This window comes from Danio rerio, chromosome 18 (genome assembly GCF_049306965.1).
Source record: "Danio rerio strain Tuebingen ecotype United States chromosome 18, GRCz12tu, whole genome shotgun sequence".
In the NCBI taxonomy this organism is placed as follows: domain Eukaryota; kingdom Metazoa; phylum Chordata; class Actinopteri; order Cypriniformes; family Danionidae; genus Danio; species Danio rerio.
Genome location: NC_133193.1, coordinates 3,287,821 through 3,304,464, shown reverse-complemented (window position 1 = coordinate 3,304,464; position 16,644 = coordinate 3,287,821). Strand labels below are relative to the sequence as shown.

Sequence of the window (16,644 nt, the reverse complement as noted above, 5' to 3'; positions counted from 1 at the left end):
AATTCAGAAGTAACTAAAACTGCAATTCATCGATTTGCCTTTGGGGGCTGGCTTCAGGAAATCTAAATGACTTCTGACTGCAATGGTATATTTACAGCTAATAATAACTTGTTTACAACCTGGTACAAAAGATGGTTTTGCTGTATACAGCTAATATAACCCTTCATGAAAACTGTGAGGGGGTGATTTTTTTTTACTCATCCATTTTGTTTATATTAAGTCTGAATATTTAAGGGCGTAGCCACTTGAGTGACAGCTGGGTCATGTCACCTCAGCTGATTCCGGCTGATTAGCCGCTGAACTCTGTATATACATCTTATTTTTGTATTGTTTTATGGGCTTTACACAGTCAGTTGCCTTTTGGAATTATTTCCTGCAATTATCAGATGATATGGCATGCTGTGTGCACTTAATTGTGCTCACAAACCGTTCAAGTTGCCTCCATTTCCCAAGTGAATGAGATTATATACTTACCATCTTTATAAATGTATTTGTTATGCTTAAGATATATTGACCATGAATATTGGTAATATATATTGGTGTATTTGAACAAAACCGATTTATTAAACAGAGATTATGCATTTAAATTCACGCAAAACATCGCAAAAAATGACAAACTACAACATTTTAACAAAATTGTAGATATTTTTTGTTTCTCTTGATTTTTCTCTCTTTTTGACAATTTCATTTAATATTTTTCCCTGACATAAATTTGCACTACTCATTTTAAAACCATTATTGTAGGTTATTTTGTTAGATAAGCGGCAGATTTAGCTTCCGTATTCAGTAAAACTAATGTATATGCACAAAAATAATATTGTAAAGTTTACTATAGAAAACATTATTCTAAATGAGAGATTTGTGGGGTTGTACTCGTATATGCTGGCCACTGTATATAAGATAAGAGCTATATTTTATGGAAGAAAATCTATATGATCTATTCATGTATTTTTATCGAGGGTTTTTTGTAAGGTCAGCGAGAGTAAAAATAAAGTAAATGCACTCATTGAAAATGACACGTGGCCTTTCCACAGATTGATTGGTCAGTGTGAATCTCATCAGTCTCAATCACAGCGTCTGCAATCGGCCTTTACGCTAATAGAATAATAAAGCAGATCTGATCAGACGTCTGATGGAGAAAACGCTTTAATTCCACATGCACCAACAACACTCTGCAGCTTTCTGAAACTCACACCAAACTAATGAATTCATTTAAGACTCATTGAGTGTGTTCATTTACCATAAAAATTAATTTTTTTTTATAATTTTGGAATTATCTACGGCCCAAGTGAGCTTGGTACAAATATGTACATTAAAGATCTGGACTACACCTGCTGACAAAGTCTCTATTATTATTGCACAAAGCAATGATTAGGACCCAGAGTGATTGCCTTATTTTGTGTAAGGATCTCCCATTCCTGATAATGTACTTTTGTTTAGGGGGAGGGGGGAGCTGAATTGATATATGTCATTATATTGTATGCTTTGTAATAATAATAATAATAATAATAATAATAGTCGCTGGATATGCAACGCTGAGTTGGAAGTATAGATGACCAGGAGCCATAGTTTAAATAATTGAATGCTGCATAATTGGGCACGTTTTCTCATATGTGCCAATCTCAATTTCTTGTGTTTCCATTTTTGCTCATGATAACGTCCTTTTAGTGCACTGAAATAAACAATTCATTGGATTTACTAAATTTTTACTCAATGTAAGTAGTTGCAAACATTTATTTGGGCTAAATTTAAACAAACAAATTCAGTTGAACATTACTTCATTAAATTTGTTTGTTTAAATTCAGCCCATTGTTTGCAACAATTGTTTTTAGTGTGTGCATCTATGAGAAAAGTCGGTCGTCTTATCATCATGCATAATATATCAGCTAGATATCGACTGACCCACACGCCCTTCACTAAACCCAACCAATAGTGTTTTCAAAAGAAAACTAAGAAGAAAAGCCACCGCGTTTGTTTCACACAAAATGCAGCCACATTTCTCAGTTCTCAAAAATGTATCCCTGGGCACATATTCCTAATGAGCATGTGTTCAGTAAGTCGCAGAGAAACAAAATAATCCAATGTCAAATGTTCTCAGTATGGTGCAGTTCTTGTTCAGCTTGTGTGTTTTCTGACTGCGTGTTTGTTTCTCTGGTCCAGCAATATTTCCATGCGGGTGGAAACGGTCTGAAGAAAACCTTCCTGGAAAAGAGCCCTGATCTCAAGTCCTTGAAATACGCCCTCAGCCTTTACACTCAACCCACAGATGCCTTGATCAAGAAATATATATGCACCCAAACCTCTCAAGGTAAGAGCGTGTGTCTGTCTGAGAGAGAGAGAGACTGAAGGTACTTCTAGTATTCAACTAGCATACAGTGTACAGCTAAAAATACTTTTTTTTTTTACATAAATTCCTGTTATATTTTATTATATTGTTATATATAACAATATGCAATGTTATGTTACATTTATTGATAGTAAATTGACTTTTGCTGCAAATGCAGCGTGTGTTTTTTTAAAAGCTATGCAAAGATTTTATCTCATGATGAGGTTACAACAATTTGATGTGAGTCAAGATATTCTGGAGATGGTATACAAGAACTTAGTTGAAAGTGTAGTGGGTTTTAACACGATTGCATTGTATGGACTGGTGCCAATTAAGGAATCTAAAAACTGTGTTGAGTAGTAAAAGTTGCAACACAGGCTCAATCTGAAAACGTATTCCCGTGGACATTTCTGGAGACTGCGAATTATGTAGCTACGTATGGCTGCATTTCATTTTTAAAGCGAACGATATAGGGCGATGTGACGCCGTTCCTTTTGACGCTTACCGGCTGACAGCTTACCTCTTTTTCTGGACAGTTTTTGTAAATCGCCGGTTGGGTTTAGGGAAGCGGGTGGGTGGGTCAGTCGGTAAACTTGGTTGTGTTTAGGGAAGGAGGAGAGTGGGTCAGCCGATTGGCCGGTCACACAGTCAATCATTCAGTCAGTCAGACAGATGGTCGTTCAACAGTGGCCTGTGGTGGGTTCATGCGAGAACAGCGCGGCTGCGAACAGCACTCGCAAGAGACATTTCAGATACAAAAAAGTGCACACAGCGGCCTCTCTGGGATTCGTAAAAACAAAAACAGCTAAAATATGTACCTCCCTTGATGTATTTCGCGGCCTCCAGAAACGGTTAAGGGACTTTTCAAAATGAGCCTGGGTTGAAAACTTGTCAGTGCAATTGTGGGTAAAGCACAAAGACAACCAAATGAAATTCGTTCAACTAGAATTAAACAGAAAGCACACGTCATTATTGAAGATTATTCTCATACCTCAAATATAACATTTCAGCTCTTGTCATCAAAAAGACATTTTAGGCAACCTCAAGTAAAGAAAAATGCATATCAAATGTCGTTTGTGCCGACTGCCATTAGAATTTTACATACTTGTTTCTAAGTATTTATAGGGTTTAAATAGAGTTTTTTTTTAATGTGTTGATGTGATGACGTTGAATGTATTTGTGTTGCCTGTTTTTTTCTGTGAAATCGGGTAATGTAAACGCTGATGTGGCTGTGCGGTGAAGCCAAAGATAAATGTCCACTTGTGGACAAAGAAATTAAAGCATATTTTAACTTTATTTCTTTTAGTTTGTCTTAAATTTGAAAATATATATTTACAAAAAATGTAAAAACTGCTAGTCAATAATTTTAGCCACTTAATATTTAAATAAACTATAATATTATGGTATGGTTAGTATATATTATAAATACTGTATTTTTTTATATTGAATATAAAAGTAATCACAGTCAAAAGTCAGACGACAGCAGACAAATTTTGATCCCTGACTGAGTTTAAAGAGTGTGTGTGTGTGTGTGTGTGTGTGTGTGTGTGTGTGTGTGTGTGTGTGTGTGTGTGTGTGTGTGTGTACGTGTTTTTGTGACTTATCAGGACACAAATCTGTATAATGACATGGGTATGATACAGGTATTACGAAAAGGAGGTGAAATATGAGGATATTGGTGACGTCTTCATTTCTCAAAATGCTTATAAATCCTACAGAATGAGTTTAATCAGAGAGTAAAGCTGCACACTGACTCCTGTGATGGTTGGGTTTAGGGGTGGGGTGAGGGCAATATAATATACGGTTTAGACAGTATACAATGAATGAAAACCTATGTAATGTCCCTACTTTTCACAAAAACAAACGTGTGTGTATGTGAGTGTGTGTTTGTTTGTTTGTTTGTGTGTTTGTGTGTTGTTTGCTAAGGCTACTATCCTGCCCTGTTTATAATTCGTCAGACTTCAGGTTTGGAGTGATTCATCATTGTAGTTTTGTTGTTTTATTTATTTTATTTTTTGTTATTGGAGCAGGTGATGGATATCTGAGGGGTTTTTATATAACAGTCGCATCACGCTGGGTCACGCTTACAAAACATTGTCGTTGTTTTTTTCATTTTGTTTAATTTGAGTTCATATCTAGGGCTGCACATTGCATTAAAACAAAACTGTGACCACACCATTGCTTAGTGTGATTAGTGTGCGGTGTGTAATGATGCTTTCTAAATGATGCATTACTCTCTATGTCAGTAACAGTGTTGTTAAACAAATGCAGTTCTGACTGTTCCTCCATCCTTCATCACAATATTCCCAATTTATATACTTCACACCCACAGTGGAGAGGGTCGTTGTCTTTCTGTGCAAATGCTATACTTCAGGAGTTTAAACTGACAAGACTGTAAAACACACGCAGATGTTTTGTTTGTTTGTTTGAGTAATGAAGGCACAAGCTGTAAAGCTCCGCCCTTTTTGGATAGGGGGCGTGGAACAGCAACTCGTTTGCATTTAAAGAGACTCACAAAAGCAGCATGCTTTGCTTCCACCCATAAAGTGACGGGGATCTGAAGCTTCACAGACACATTCGGAGAACACCCGAGACTTGCAAAATTGGTATAATAGGACTTTTTTTTTAGGCGGCACGGTGGCGCAGTCTGTCGCATAGCAAGAAGGTTGCTGATTCGAGCCTATAGGTGAATTGGGTAAGCTAAAATTGTCCCTAGTGTATGAGTGTGAATGAGTGTGTAATGGTGTTTCCCAGTGATGGGTTGCAGCTGGAAGGGCATCCGCTGCATAAAACATATTCGGTTTATTCCGCTGTGGCGACCCCCGAATAATAAAGGGACTAAGATGAAAAGGAAATGAATGAATGAATTACTGAAGTTATTCAAGGGTAAACTTCCTGCAGTTTTTATACTGCAATACATTCATTCATTCATTTTCTTGTCAGATTAGTCCCTTTATTATTCTGGGGTCGCCACAGCCGAATGAACCGACAACTTATCCAGCAAGTTTTTACACATCGGATGCCCTTCCAGCCGCCACCCATCTCTGGGAAACATCCACACACACATTTACACACTACGGACAATTTAGCTTACCCAATTCACCTGTATCACATGCCTTTGGACTTTGGGAGAAACCGGAGTACCCGGAGAAAACCCACGCGTTCGCTGTGAGGCGAACGTGCTACCCACTGCGCCACTGCGCCGCCACTGCAATACATATCACATAAAAACAATCCCGGTGTTTGCAGTCCTGATAAAAGCCGACTCTTTCATCTCATATCTCTCATTATATATTCACCTGTTGTTTATAGAAACCCGCAGCAGCTGTAAATGCATGCGTCCAAAAAGTGCATCTTTCTTCATTTCAATGCAATGATAATCTGATGTGAAAATGATGTGCAAAAACCCAATGAGAAGAAGCTGATTCTGTGCTGATTTAGATGACGTCCAGAAACTCAAAGTCTCATTTATATGCAAAAATATCAATCCTATTTAACAAGCGCTTCCGTAGATTTCCATGACCTCTGACTCTTGCAGACTCGCTTTTTGTGGGAAAATCTGCAGCTCATCATGTGATATTTGTGGTTCAGATTTCCTTGTCTTTCTGGACTCAGTTTTATAATCTCTCCAGAGAAGGGTTTGTTTTGTTAGTGTGTGAAAAGGCCTGTGAAAGTGTGTGTCCTGTGGGTCCGACGGAGGAAAAACACCCTGTCACTACATTTCAGAATCAACCTGAATCATTCCGGACTGCCGTTTTTTTTTTTACTTTTACAGAGAGTTTGTATTGTTATTATCTACCTGTTCTCCTTGAGGTCATTTCTAATCGGTTTTTATGAAGCGGAATCACATTGTAAAAGATTTATAATTCAGTTGAGAAAGTTTTGAGTTCTCAAAGTCTCCGAGGATCGATGAAAATTTGATTGCTCGTGATATGAAGTTCGTAATAAAATCAGGACGACATGCTCAATGTCAAAAATATGTGTGGAGTTCACAGCACTAGTCATTTGTGTTGTTATTAATTGTAGCATTATTTGTATTGGGGTTTGTTTGCATTTCCATATGAAAATATACTGTTTATTTCATTGTAAATTCTCTTTAATAGTTTTCTTTATCTTGTGAATATAAGCAGCCTTCAACGGTAAAAATGTATTTATTTTATGTTATAATCAAACTTGATATAAAGAGTCTGCAGAAACACTTTGATTGACATTCTATGTTTGTACGTGTCATCAGAGGGGTAAGCCCCGCCCACTAGTGACCATCTTTCCCTCATTAGCATATGACGTTAGTCTGGTTTTTAAATCTGCCACTATGCTGACAGACAGGCATTTGTTGACCATTCTATGGGCCCACGCAATTTTGGGGCCCAAAGAGATATTATTAGGGGCTCAAATGCCATCCTCCACCATGACCTCCCCAGTTATTACTTTCATAACGTGACATAGATGTTTCCCTGTGATGGGTTGTAGGTGTTGGGTTCATTCCGCTGTGGTGACCCATGATCAATAAAGGGACTAAGGCCACGTTTACACTAATGCGTTTTCGTTTTAAAACGCATAAGTTTTGCGACGTTAGCCATCCATCCACACTACGCCAGATTTTAATTTGCCGAAAACGAAGCATTTTAAAAACTCTGGAGAGGCCGTTTTCATTCTAAAATGCTGCTGCGTCTCAGTGTGGATGGGGGAAAACGGAGACGTCTCAAAACGGAGGCGGGGCTGCTGACATTCGCCTCTATGATTGGGGCTTTTCCTCAATATTAAGTAGCCTAAAGTTACACACAGTTCAGTCCTGCATCCTCTTCTTGTAAGTTCAGACGTCGCAAGTTTGATCAAGGCTGCAGTCTCCCCCTCCTCAGTTTGATATGGAAAACAGACTACCGAGGACACGGGTAAATCTTCAAAGGGAACAGTGTACTTTATAACCTCATTCACATCACCCTGGCTACGCTGTTTCACTTTCTCAACAATAAAATGTAAACATGATTTAGGGAACTTCCTATTTTCATTTTAATATTAGCAACTTAACAGACAGCAGAAATGTTGAAGCGTTGTGCTGCATATGAGCGTAATCTTCACTGTGTGGATATTCATAACAAAACGGAGCCTAAAACAACACTGCCTCCTTTCAATTTCAGTGAAAATACGAAACACAGCCTCTATTTTGCTGAATATCAGTTTTAATAATCGATAATGTCCATTATAAAAGTATATTATACAATAAGTTTATATATTATAGAAAATAAAGGCAAGTGGTCAGTCAATATGCAGAATGTAGGCTACGTGGTTTGATTATTAACTTATCTTTGCACTTAGCCAAAACACGTTACCTGAAAACAAAAGATTCCAATGACCAAAGTCGAGGAATATGGCGTTAGATACAGACAACAAGACAAGTGAAATATCAGGTTTAATAAATATAGTGAGATTAGATCCAGCGGGAGATGCTTGTTGAGCAGTCCGACGAGCACAGCTCTCATCTGGGTAGATAGGCGGCAGCGCATGCCCGAGAATGTGTGTGTGGTCACGTGATGTGCGTTTTCAGCGTTTTGGTGTGGACGGAGAGCAGTTCAGAAACGCTAGTGTGGACGCGGACCGTTTTCAAACTAAAAGGCACTAGTGTAAACGGGGCCTAAGTCAAAAAAGATAATTAATGAATGAATAGTTATTTTTTAAAAATGTATTATGCTGGTTAAGCCTTTTAAAATGCTCTTTCAAGAGTTTACACTTAGATACTGTTTGACAACTTGTTAGCAAGTTAGCAGGTTTGGCATGCTGTCCCGGGAGAGAACCTTGAGCTTGGAGATAGTTAAGCCCAGGGCTCCCGCCAGGTCCATAAAGTATGTGAGGGGAGTACAAGGTCAGGTGTTCTCGAGAGCTCCCCTTGGCAAAAGAGGAAAGGAGAAGGGGTGGATGGGGGGTTTCTTCGGAAAACGAAGATAAGGGAGTAGTTCTTAGCTAGGTTACTTATAGTGAGTTTGGATCAATCCGATTGGCTAGCCAATGAGTGTAGATGAGTGGCCAGCTGCAGTCAATCATATCGTGTGCTCCTATTGAAATTAGTTCGTGAAACTTCATTTAAACTGAGAACTAGTATCTTGCCAAATAACAAAACAACATATATAATTGAATATATGCAATTGAAAATATTATGTACTGTCATCATGGCAAAGACAAATAAATCTTTTAATAAAATACACAATTTATATGCAATTTATACACCGGATTTTACAGTTAAATTTGACATTGTTTAAGACCATTATGAATGAAATTTCAGACAGATTTCAGGGCTAAATGCTAAGTATTTTTCTAATTATAAATTATTATAATTTATACATTTAACAATACAGTAATAATAATTAAAAATATAAAACAGAGGTCAGTATCCGCAGCAGTAAATAAACTTTTAAGCAAATGTTACTGTAAAAAAAAAAAAAAAAAAAGTAATTAAATGCTTTGTTTATATAAAAAAAAAGGTTTATTAAGATGGCTTGTTGGTGATTGTATGGGTATTAGGGGCCAGATTGGGTAGCTATTAGTGAACAAAGGATAATGAAGTATTGTTAAATGCAATTTATACAAGTAATACAATTTTTTAAAGTTAAATAAAAGATCTCCATTAAATATTTGAAAATGAATTAACATCCCACAGAAAGGCTAATAATGTCATCTTCAATTGTTGTGTGTTTGTTATCAGCGTCAGAGTAAATGTTTTTGTGTGTGCGTCTAAACATGGCCTGCAGAAGTATATAGGCAGATCCTTCACGTCTCCACCACTCAAACTCTTTCTGAAAGCCAGTGTGTTTGTTCAGGACGAAAGCAGAGCTGTGGTTAATCTGATCTGGATTGATTGTTGATGTCTGCTGTAGGTCATTGTGTAGTTTTTGATTTATCTTGCACACATCATGCATTCTTCTATTAGTTTGGGCTTCACAGTTTCTGTTTTCTTAGTTAATCTGCAATTGCTAAGATAACTAATAGCTGTAATTAAATTACTTTTCTGCTAACCCACATTACATTTCATTTTTAGGTGATTTAATTAGTTGTAATGCCTTGAATACTGTAAATGAATTCATCTCTTCTGTATTAATTAATTAAGAGAGAGCACAGCAGAGCAATATATAATTATTTGCATATTTTCAACTAAAAGATAATTTATCAAAGCAATTGCATGTGCTTAAGAAAATACTAAATGTATATTTTTGTTATTTAGTGCACTTTAACTCTAAATTAACCAACTCCAAACAGAAACGTGTGTCAATACATGATATGCACTCACTGGCCACTTTATTAGGTACACCTGTCCAACTGCTCTTTACCGCAGACTTATCACATGGCAGCAACTCAAGGCATTTAGGAATGTAGACATGGTCCAGACGATCTGCTGCAGTTTAAACCGAGCATCAGAATGGGGAAGAAAGGGGATTTAAGTGACTTTGAACGTGGCATGGTTGTTGGTGCCAGACGGTCTGGTTGAGTATTTCAGAAACTGCTGATGTACTGTGATTTTCATGCACAACCATCTCTAGGGTTTACAGAGAATGGTCTGACAAAGAGGAAATATCCATTGAGCGGCAGTTCTGTGGGCGCAAATGCCTTGTTGATACCAGAGGACAATAGAAGATTGCAGAAATGTTGCCTGCTCTTATAAGTCTCGATTTCTGCTGCGTCATTCAGATAATAGGATTCCGAATTTGGCGTCAACAATATATGGACCAAAATCTTGGAATATTTCCAGTACCTTGTTGAATCTATGCCACAAAGTATTAAGGCAGTTCTGAAACCAAAAGGGGGTCCAACCCAGTACTAGTAAGTTGTACCTAATAAAGTGGCCGGTGAGTGTAAATGAAATATGGTCTCATTAGTTTGAAACATTTTTATTTTGATACGTTAAGTGAAATGTATTAACAAAATTAAAAGGTCCTGTTTACTCCAAATTTAAAGAACGTCCTATTCACATAGGGCAGCAGCATCAACGCTTCCCATTCACTCTGAATGGGTGACATCAGGCGTTGCTGAACTGCATTGTGGATCCGTTAGTGCCGCTTCAGTGGGTTGTTGCTAGAGCGGATACGTTTGCGGCCAGAAGTTTATTTAAACGCGAATTATTTCTATTATTTATTATATTTCTTATTTGTTGTATTTTATTTGTTTTTAAAAACAGTTGTTGTACCGAGTATTAGTTATGTTATCTATTAAATTACCCAATAAAGTGTATTTTTTAACGCCTACCCCCACCCCAACCCTAAACCCAACCATCACAGTACTGTAAAAATATTAATTATTGTTATACAGTGTCATTAAAAAATGCTGCTTTATTAAATGTGCATATCGCACTTCCGGCCGGCCGCATATCCGACTTAGACTTTACCGCTTCAGTGGCGTTGGTCATTGCAGAAGTTGGAACTTGCTCAACTTTTCAAGCACCGACAGAAGCGTCAGCCAATCAGTTCGCTGTATGCAAATACATCAGCTCAGACAGCCTACTGTTAAATAATTTCATTATCAGACGCTGCTCTGACGATCACGTCAGCCCCACCTTAAGCCCCGTGTGAATGGGGCATAAGAGTTTAATTTCAATTAAATTTAATCTATGCATTTAGATTGATGTGGGTTTTTTTATGTTTACTTACTCCCAGGGCCATGTTATATCGAAGTTGATATCTAGCCGCATCTTGTTGGGGTTTTGTAGCATCTAATTTTTACAAGGTGGGCCATTAGCCTAATGCTCAACCCCCAACCTAGATAACCAGGACACACACTATGGCCAAATTTAGTTCAACAATTCCCCTAAAGCGCATGTGTTTAGACTGTGGGGGAAACCCACACCAACACGGGGAGAATATGCAAACTCCACACAGAAATGACAACCGTCCCAGTTTTTATATTTGCTCAAGTAATTAAAATACTTATTGCGAAGTTACTTTTCAGACAAAGTCATTAGAAGAGTAATTTAAATACAATTTAATGATGATTCTAATGACTTTTTTAATGATGAAAAATGGCTGAGATACAAAAACACAGTGTTTACTCCTCAGTTACTCTCTCTCTCTGCATCTACCTTAGTGAGGATATGGTTTATTTATCCAAAAGTATCCGCTGTAAACCAACAACCATCCATTAGAGCAGAGTGATGGGAGTTTGAGTTCAGAGGGTCTGACAGAGCTCAGCTATTAAAGAGTAATCAGCGGAAATAAATCTCGCTTCATAGTGATTTTCTAAAATATACAGCAGCAATGTGTCAGTTTAATCTTCTCTTCTTTTTCCCCTAAACAACTTTATCATAAGTCTCCAACTTTGTCACAAAAAAAAAAAAACAAGCTGTTTATACTCTTAACAGTTAAAGGGATAGTTCACCCAAAAATGGATATTCTGTCGTCATTTACTCGCCCTTCAAATGTTTCAAACCTGTTTGAGGAAGATATTTTGAAGAATGTTGGAAACCTGTAACCATCAACTTCCATAGTATTTGTTTTTCCTACTATAGAAGTCAATGGTTACAGCTTTTCAGCATTCTTAAAAATATCTTCCTTTGTGTTCAACAGGAGAAAAGAAACTAGTTTTAGTGAGTAAATAGTGAGTACCTGTTCATATTTAGGTGAACTGCCTGTATTTTTGTCTTTTACTTATATTTTACATTCATTGTTATGAATGTTTCATTTGTACCAGTTTATATTTACCATTTTTTTACCATATTATATTTACCGTGTGACCCGTGGTCTTGTATGATGCATTCATGTGACTCAAATCTGATTCCAGGTCAGTCCACAACTGGATCCTTCGGTGAAGTGGCCGTTCAGGTGGACCTGATCTCACACCCTGGAACTGGAGAGCACAAAGTCAGCGTTAAAGGTAAAACAAACACACACACACACACACACACACACACACACACACACGCTCACATTAACACATATGATTACATGTGCACACACACATGCGCGTGCATACATAGTCACATAGACACACTCAAAGATTAATGTACAAACACACAAACACTCAGACTTGCACAAACATCAACACACATGCTCACATTAACACATATGCTTACGTGTACACACACACACACACACACACACACAGACACACTCAAAGACTCACACACACACATATACTCATGCACACACATATTTGCACACTCCCGCACACTCACAGACCCGCACACATCAGCATACACTCTCCCTGTCTCTCCCACACACATGCACACACACTATGACACTTACTCTTGCAAAACACACTCACAAACATCAGCACACACACACTTTTACACGCTCTCTCTTCCACACAAACACTCACTCACATACTTGTACACACACACACACACACACACACACACATTTGCACACTCACTCTCGCACACACCCAGACTTCCGCACACTCTCTTCAACATGCATTCACTCTCAATCTTGCACACAGACTCACAAACATCAGCGCGCACAAACACTTACACACACTCTCTCTCTCCCACACAAACACTCACTCTCGCACTCACTCGCACACACACATTTGCACACACTTACAGACATCAGCCCTCACTCACACACAGCGTTTGCCTCCTGATTAAGATCCTCCGGGTTGTAAAAGGCTGTGTGAGCGTGTTTCTCTGTGTTCATTGAGGCAGTCAGTGTAATGTGACTGATAAAGCGTTTGGATTGTGCTGCTGTAATTAGCAGAATGAAAGTTTCCTCTGTCTGTAATGACTCTCAGCTGCCGCTTCATCAGGAGCTCAGGATCTGACTCGGCTCTGTGGGACGACTCAACTCTGGACCACAGAGACACACACCTGCACAATCAACCCAATTCATGACCACACACACACTCAATAATGCTGCGGTCACACTAGAGTTTGAGTTTGCGAAATCTTGTCGAAAGGTCCAGCGGAAAGGGCCGGGATTAAACAAGATGAATAAACATTAAAAAAAGCGAGTGATTGGTCCAAGTTTTAAATTTCTGTCCAGAGAGGTCATGTTTTGATCAGCGATTGGTCTCACGCCATCAAGTGATGCGATTTCGCAGGTCTTGATTTCAACAACCTTGAACTTTTCAACACAGTGAACTGTGAAACTTGACGCACGAATTTGCATTCCTGATCTGCAGAGGTGGGTAGAGTACCCAAAATCTGTACTCAAGTAAGAGTACAAGTACTTGCCGAAAATTTTACTCAAGTAAAAGTAAAAGTAACAATCTTAAAAGTGACTTGAGTAAGAGTAAAAAAGTACCTTATGAAAAAATTACCCAAGTAATTAGTTACTTAGTTACTCATATATATATTTATATAGTGACGCGGTGGCGCAGTAGGTAGTGCTGTCGCCTCACAGCAAGAAGGTTGCTGGTTCGAGCCTCGACTGGGTCAGTTGGCGTGTCTGTGAGTGTGTGTGTTTATGTGTGTTTGGATGTTTCCCAGAGATGGATTACGGCTGGAATGACATCCGCTGCATAAAAATTTGCTGGATAAGTTGGCGGTTCATTCCGCTGTGGCGACCCCGGATTAATAAAGGGACTAAGCTGACAAGAAAATGAATGAATGAATATATATAATAATATGTTATATATGTTATATATGTTTTATATATATATATATATATATATATATATATATATATATATATATATATATATAAAAACATAATTTTATGATTTTATGTTAAAAATAACGTTTAAATGTTATATTTTTAATGATTAACAGCCTGACTGAGTAATATTCATTCATTTTCTTTTTTCGGCTTAGTCTCTTGTTAATCCCGGGTCGCCACAGCGGAATGAACCGCCAACTTATCCAGCAAGTTTTTACATAGAGGATGCCCTTCCAGCCACAACCCATCTCTGGGAAACTGAATGACTAAAATTTACTGGGATAATCTGTTATTCCATTAAACAGCTACTTGGTTATCTCAAAGCAGACCCGTAGCCAGCCTTTTATAAGGGGTCTTTTTCTCAAAATGTTGAACTTTTTGCATTTATTCACCTCATTTACAACGCATGAGATTTAAATACTGTATTTTAGTGACATTTTAAGCACTATTTTAGCTGGATTAGCCTGTTAGCTCATCATTATAATGACACATTTAATGTACCAAAATATTTTCTAAAGATTTAGAATAAAGAAAATAATTAAATACTTATTTTTAAAATACAAATGTATTAGATCATAAATCGTTAGAAAAAATAGGAATCTGTTAAAGTTTTAAATTAAAAACTGTAGCCTATTGTAGCTTTAGCCTACAAACTGGCCAGAACATTCAACTGTCCTCTGTCAGAATTTGGCTATTTAAATAAAACAAATAAAACATAATAATAATATAGCTTCACAATTTTTTCTAGCCTCTCTTGTAAAAAAGTACATTTGATTTGATTGAAAATTCATGGATAACAAAAATAGTCAAATTAGTTTTTTTAAATTAATTTTAATATAGCATTTTGCTTGGTCTTAAAGCCTTTTTCAGACTATTAATTTCACTATTTACAAACAGACAAACTATTTTGCAGACAAAATAAGACAAATGAGCTCATGTATGGGACAAATTCTGGATCTTTGTCATTGAGGGGTGAGTTTTTCCAACCTCCCGAACCCCTCTGGCTATGGGCCTGCATAGTTACCATAAATAAGGTTCAAAATGGGATAATTTTGACACTTACCACCACTTTTTTCATGTTGGAGCTGGAATTTATATATATGCTGTAATGTCAGTTGATGTACAGCGTGCATCGCATTGTCAGACTATTCTTGTTGACACCTTGGAGTGAAAACAGACTGAACTTGAGGCTGGGTGACCTGGTCCGATAAAATCACTACACAGACAGCATGATCGTCCTTCTCGGAACCGTAAATGGCCATGGCGTGAACGCAATATAACTCGCACGTCTCCCTCGTCAGCCATCATTCAACACACAGGCGGGAGACGCATCTCTATAGCAACCTCTCGCGACACAACCTCTCCAATGCGGCGCCTCGCGATATTTGCAAACAAAACATATGGATCTTTTTTTATTATCATTTGACAGTAACGGAGGAACGCCGCAAAATGTAGCGAAGTAAGAGTAAAGCTTTTTCTCTAATAATTTACTTGAGTAAGAGTAAAAGTACACATATTTAAATGTACTTAAAAAGTACACGTTACCCAATAATTTTACTCAAGTAAATATAACGAAGTAATTGTAACTCGTTACTTCCCACCTCTGCCGATCTGATGCATTCGCGTGCGTATGAATGGAAGTCTAAGGGAAGAAAAGTCCAGTGTGACCGCAGCTTAACACACAACAGCTAACCATCACATGCATGACAAATAATTCATCAAAATAACCACTAATATAAAAATAAGCACTATTTACAAACAATTCAATGGATCTAAGTACATTATTCTGCTTATACTATGGTTACGACTCCTAAATACACTGTTCAGATGATGTATTTTAGACATTTTTGAGATGTTTTGTCCTCAAACTGCTCCTATGTGTAGCACTAGTTTCTCACACATCTCCTCCAAAGCCTTCTGTTGTGTTTTGATGGGATTTTTGACTGTTGTAGCTGTGAAATAACTCATTCAGCATTGTGATCTAGAACTGTAATGCGCTCTAAACGTGCCGGAACTACTTTATGCATTTATCTGAAAATAACGGCAAGGTAGTCTGTAATGGTGTCTGTACAGCAGGTTTCAGGCAGCCGCTGCGATCAGATATTATAACAAGGTCACTGGTCTGGGGGTGTATTAGTAAACTATACCAAAAAAATGTTTGGGGGGTGGGGGTGTTTCTGGGAGTTTTCTGGGAGACAGAACAAAATGGGAGATGAGTCTGAAATACGGGTTAACCTCCTGGAAAAAAATGGAAGTGTTGGCTGGTGTGCTGAAACCATTCAACGTAGTGATCTAGAACCATAATGCGCTTAAAACCTGCTGGAGCTACTTTAACTGTGCATTTATATGAAAATAACGACACACCTTAGAACAGGGGTGTCCAAACTCGGTCCTGGAGGGCCGGTGTCCTGCATGGTTTAGCTCCAAATTGCTTCAACACATCTGCCTGGACATTTCTAGTATACCTAGTAAGAGCTTGATTAGCTGGTTCAGGTGTTTAATTAAGGTTGGAACTAAAACTTGCTGGACACCGGCCCTCCAGGACCGAGATTACACACCCCTGCCTTAGAATGTCCATCAGCCAATCAGAAGCAGGCATTCAGCAGCCCCTGTAGTATAAGAGATAAAGAACAACCAGTTGCCTGTTGTGAATGAATAGTACGTAGGTTAGTCTATCCTTATTCAGCCAGTTTCGTTTCTGTCAGTTTTGCATTTTGAACGTTTGGCGCCATCTTGTGACTGAAT

At 37.9% G+C, this 16,644-nt stretch overlaps 1 protein-coding gene across 7 annotated transcripts in view; it reads left to right on the top strand.

Moving 5' to 3' along the window:
- Positions 1–16,644, top strand: part of unc13c (unc-13 homolog C (C. elegans)) — a 321,746-nt gene that overhangs the window by 293,406 nt on the left and 11,696 nt on the right. For all 7 annotated transcript variants that reach the window (XM_073930154.1, XM_073930152.1, XM_073930153.1 and 4 more), the window contains 2 exons: positions 2,161–2,308; positions 12,086–12,178. In XM_073930154.1, the coding sequence (XP_073786255.1) occupies positions 2,161–2,308; positions 12,086–12,178 (241 nt within the window). The remainder of the gene's footprint in view (positions 1–2,160; positions 2,309–12,085; positions 12,179–16,644) is intronic.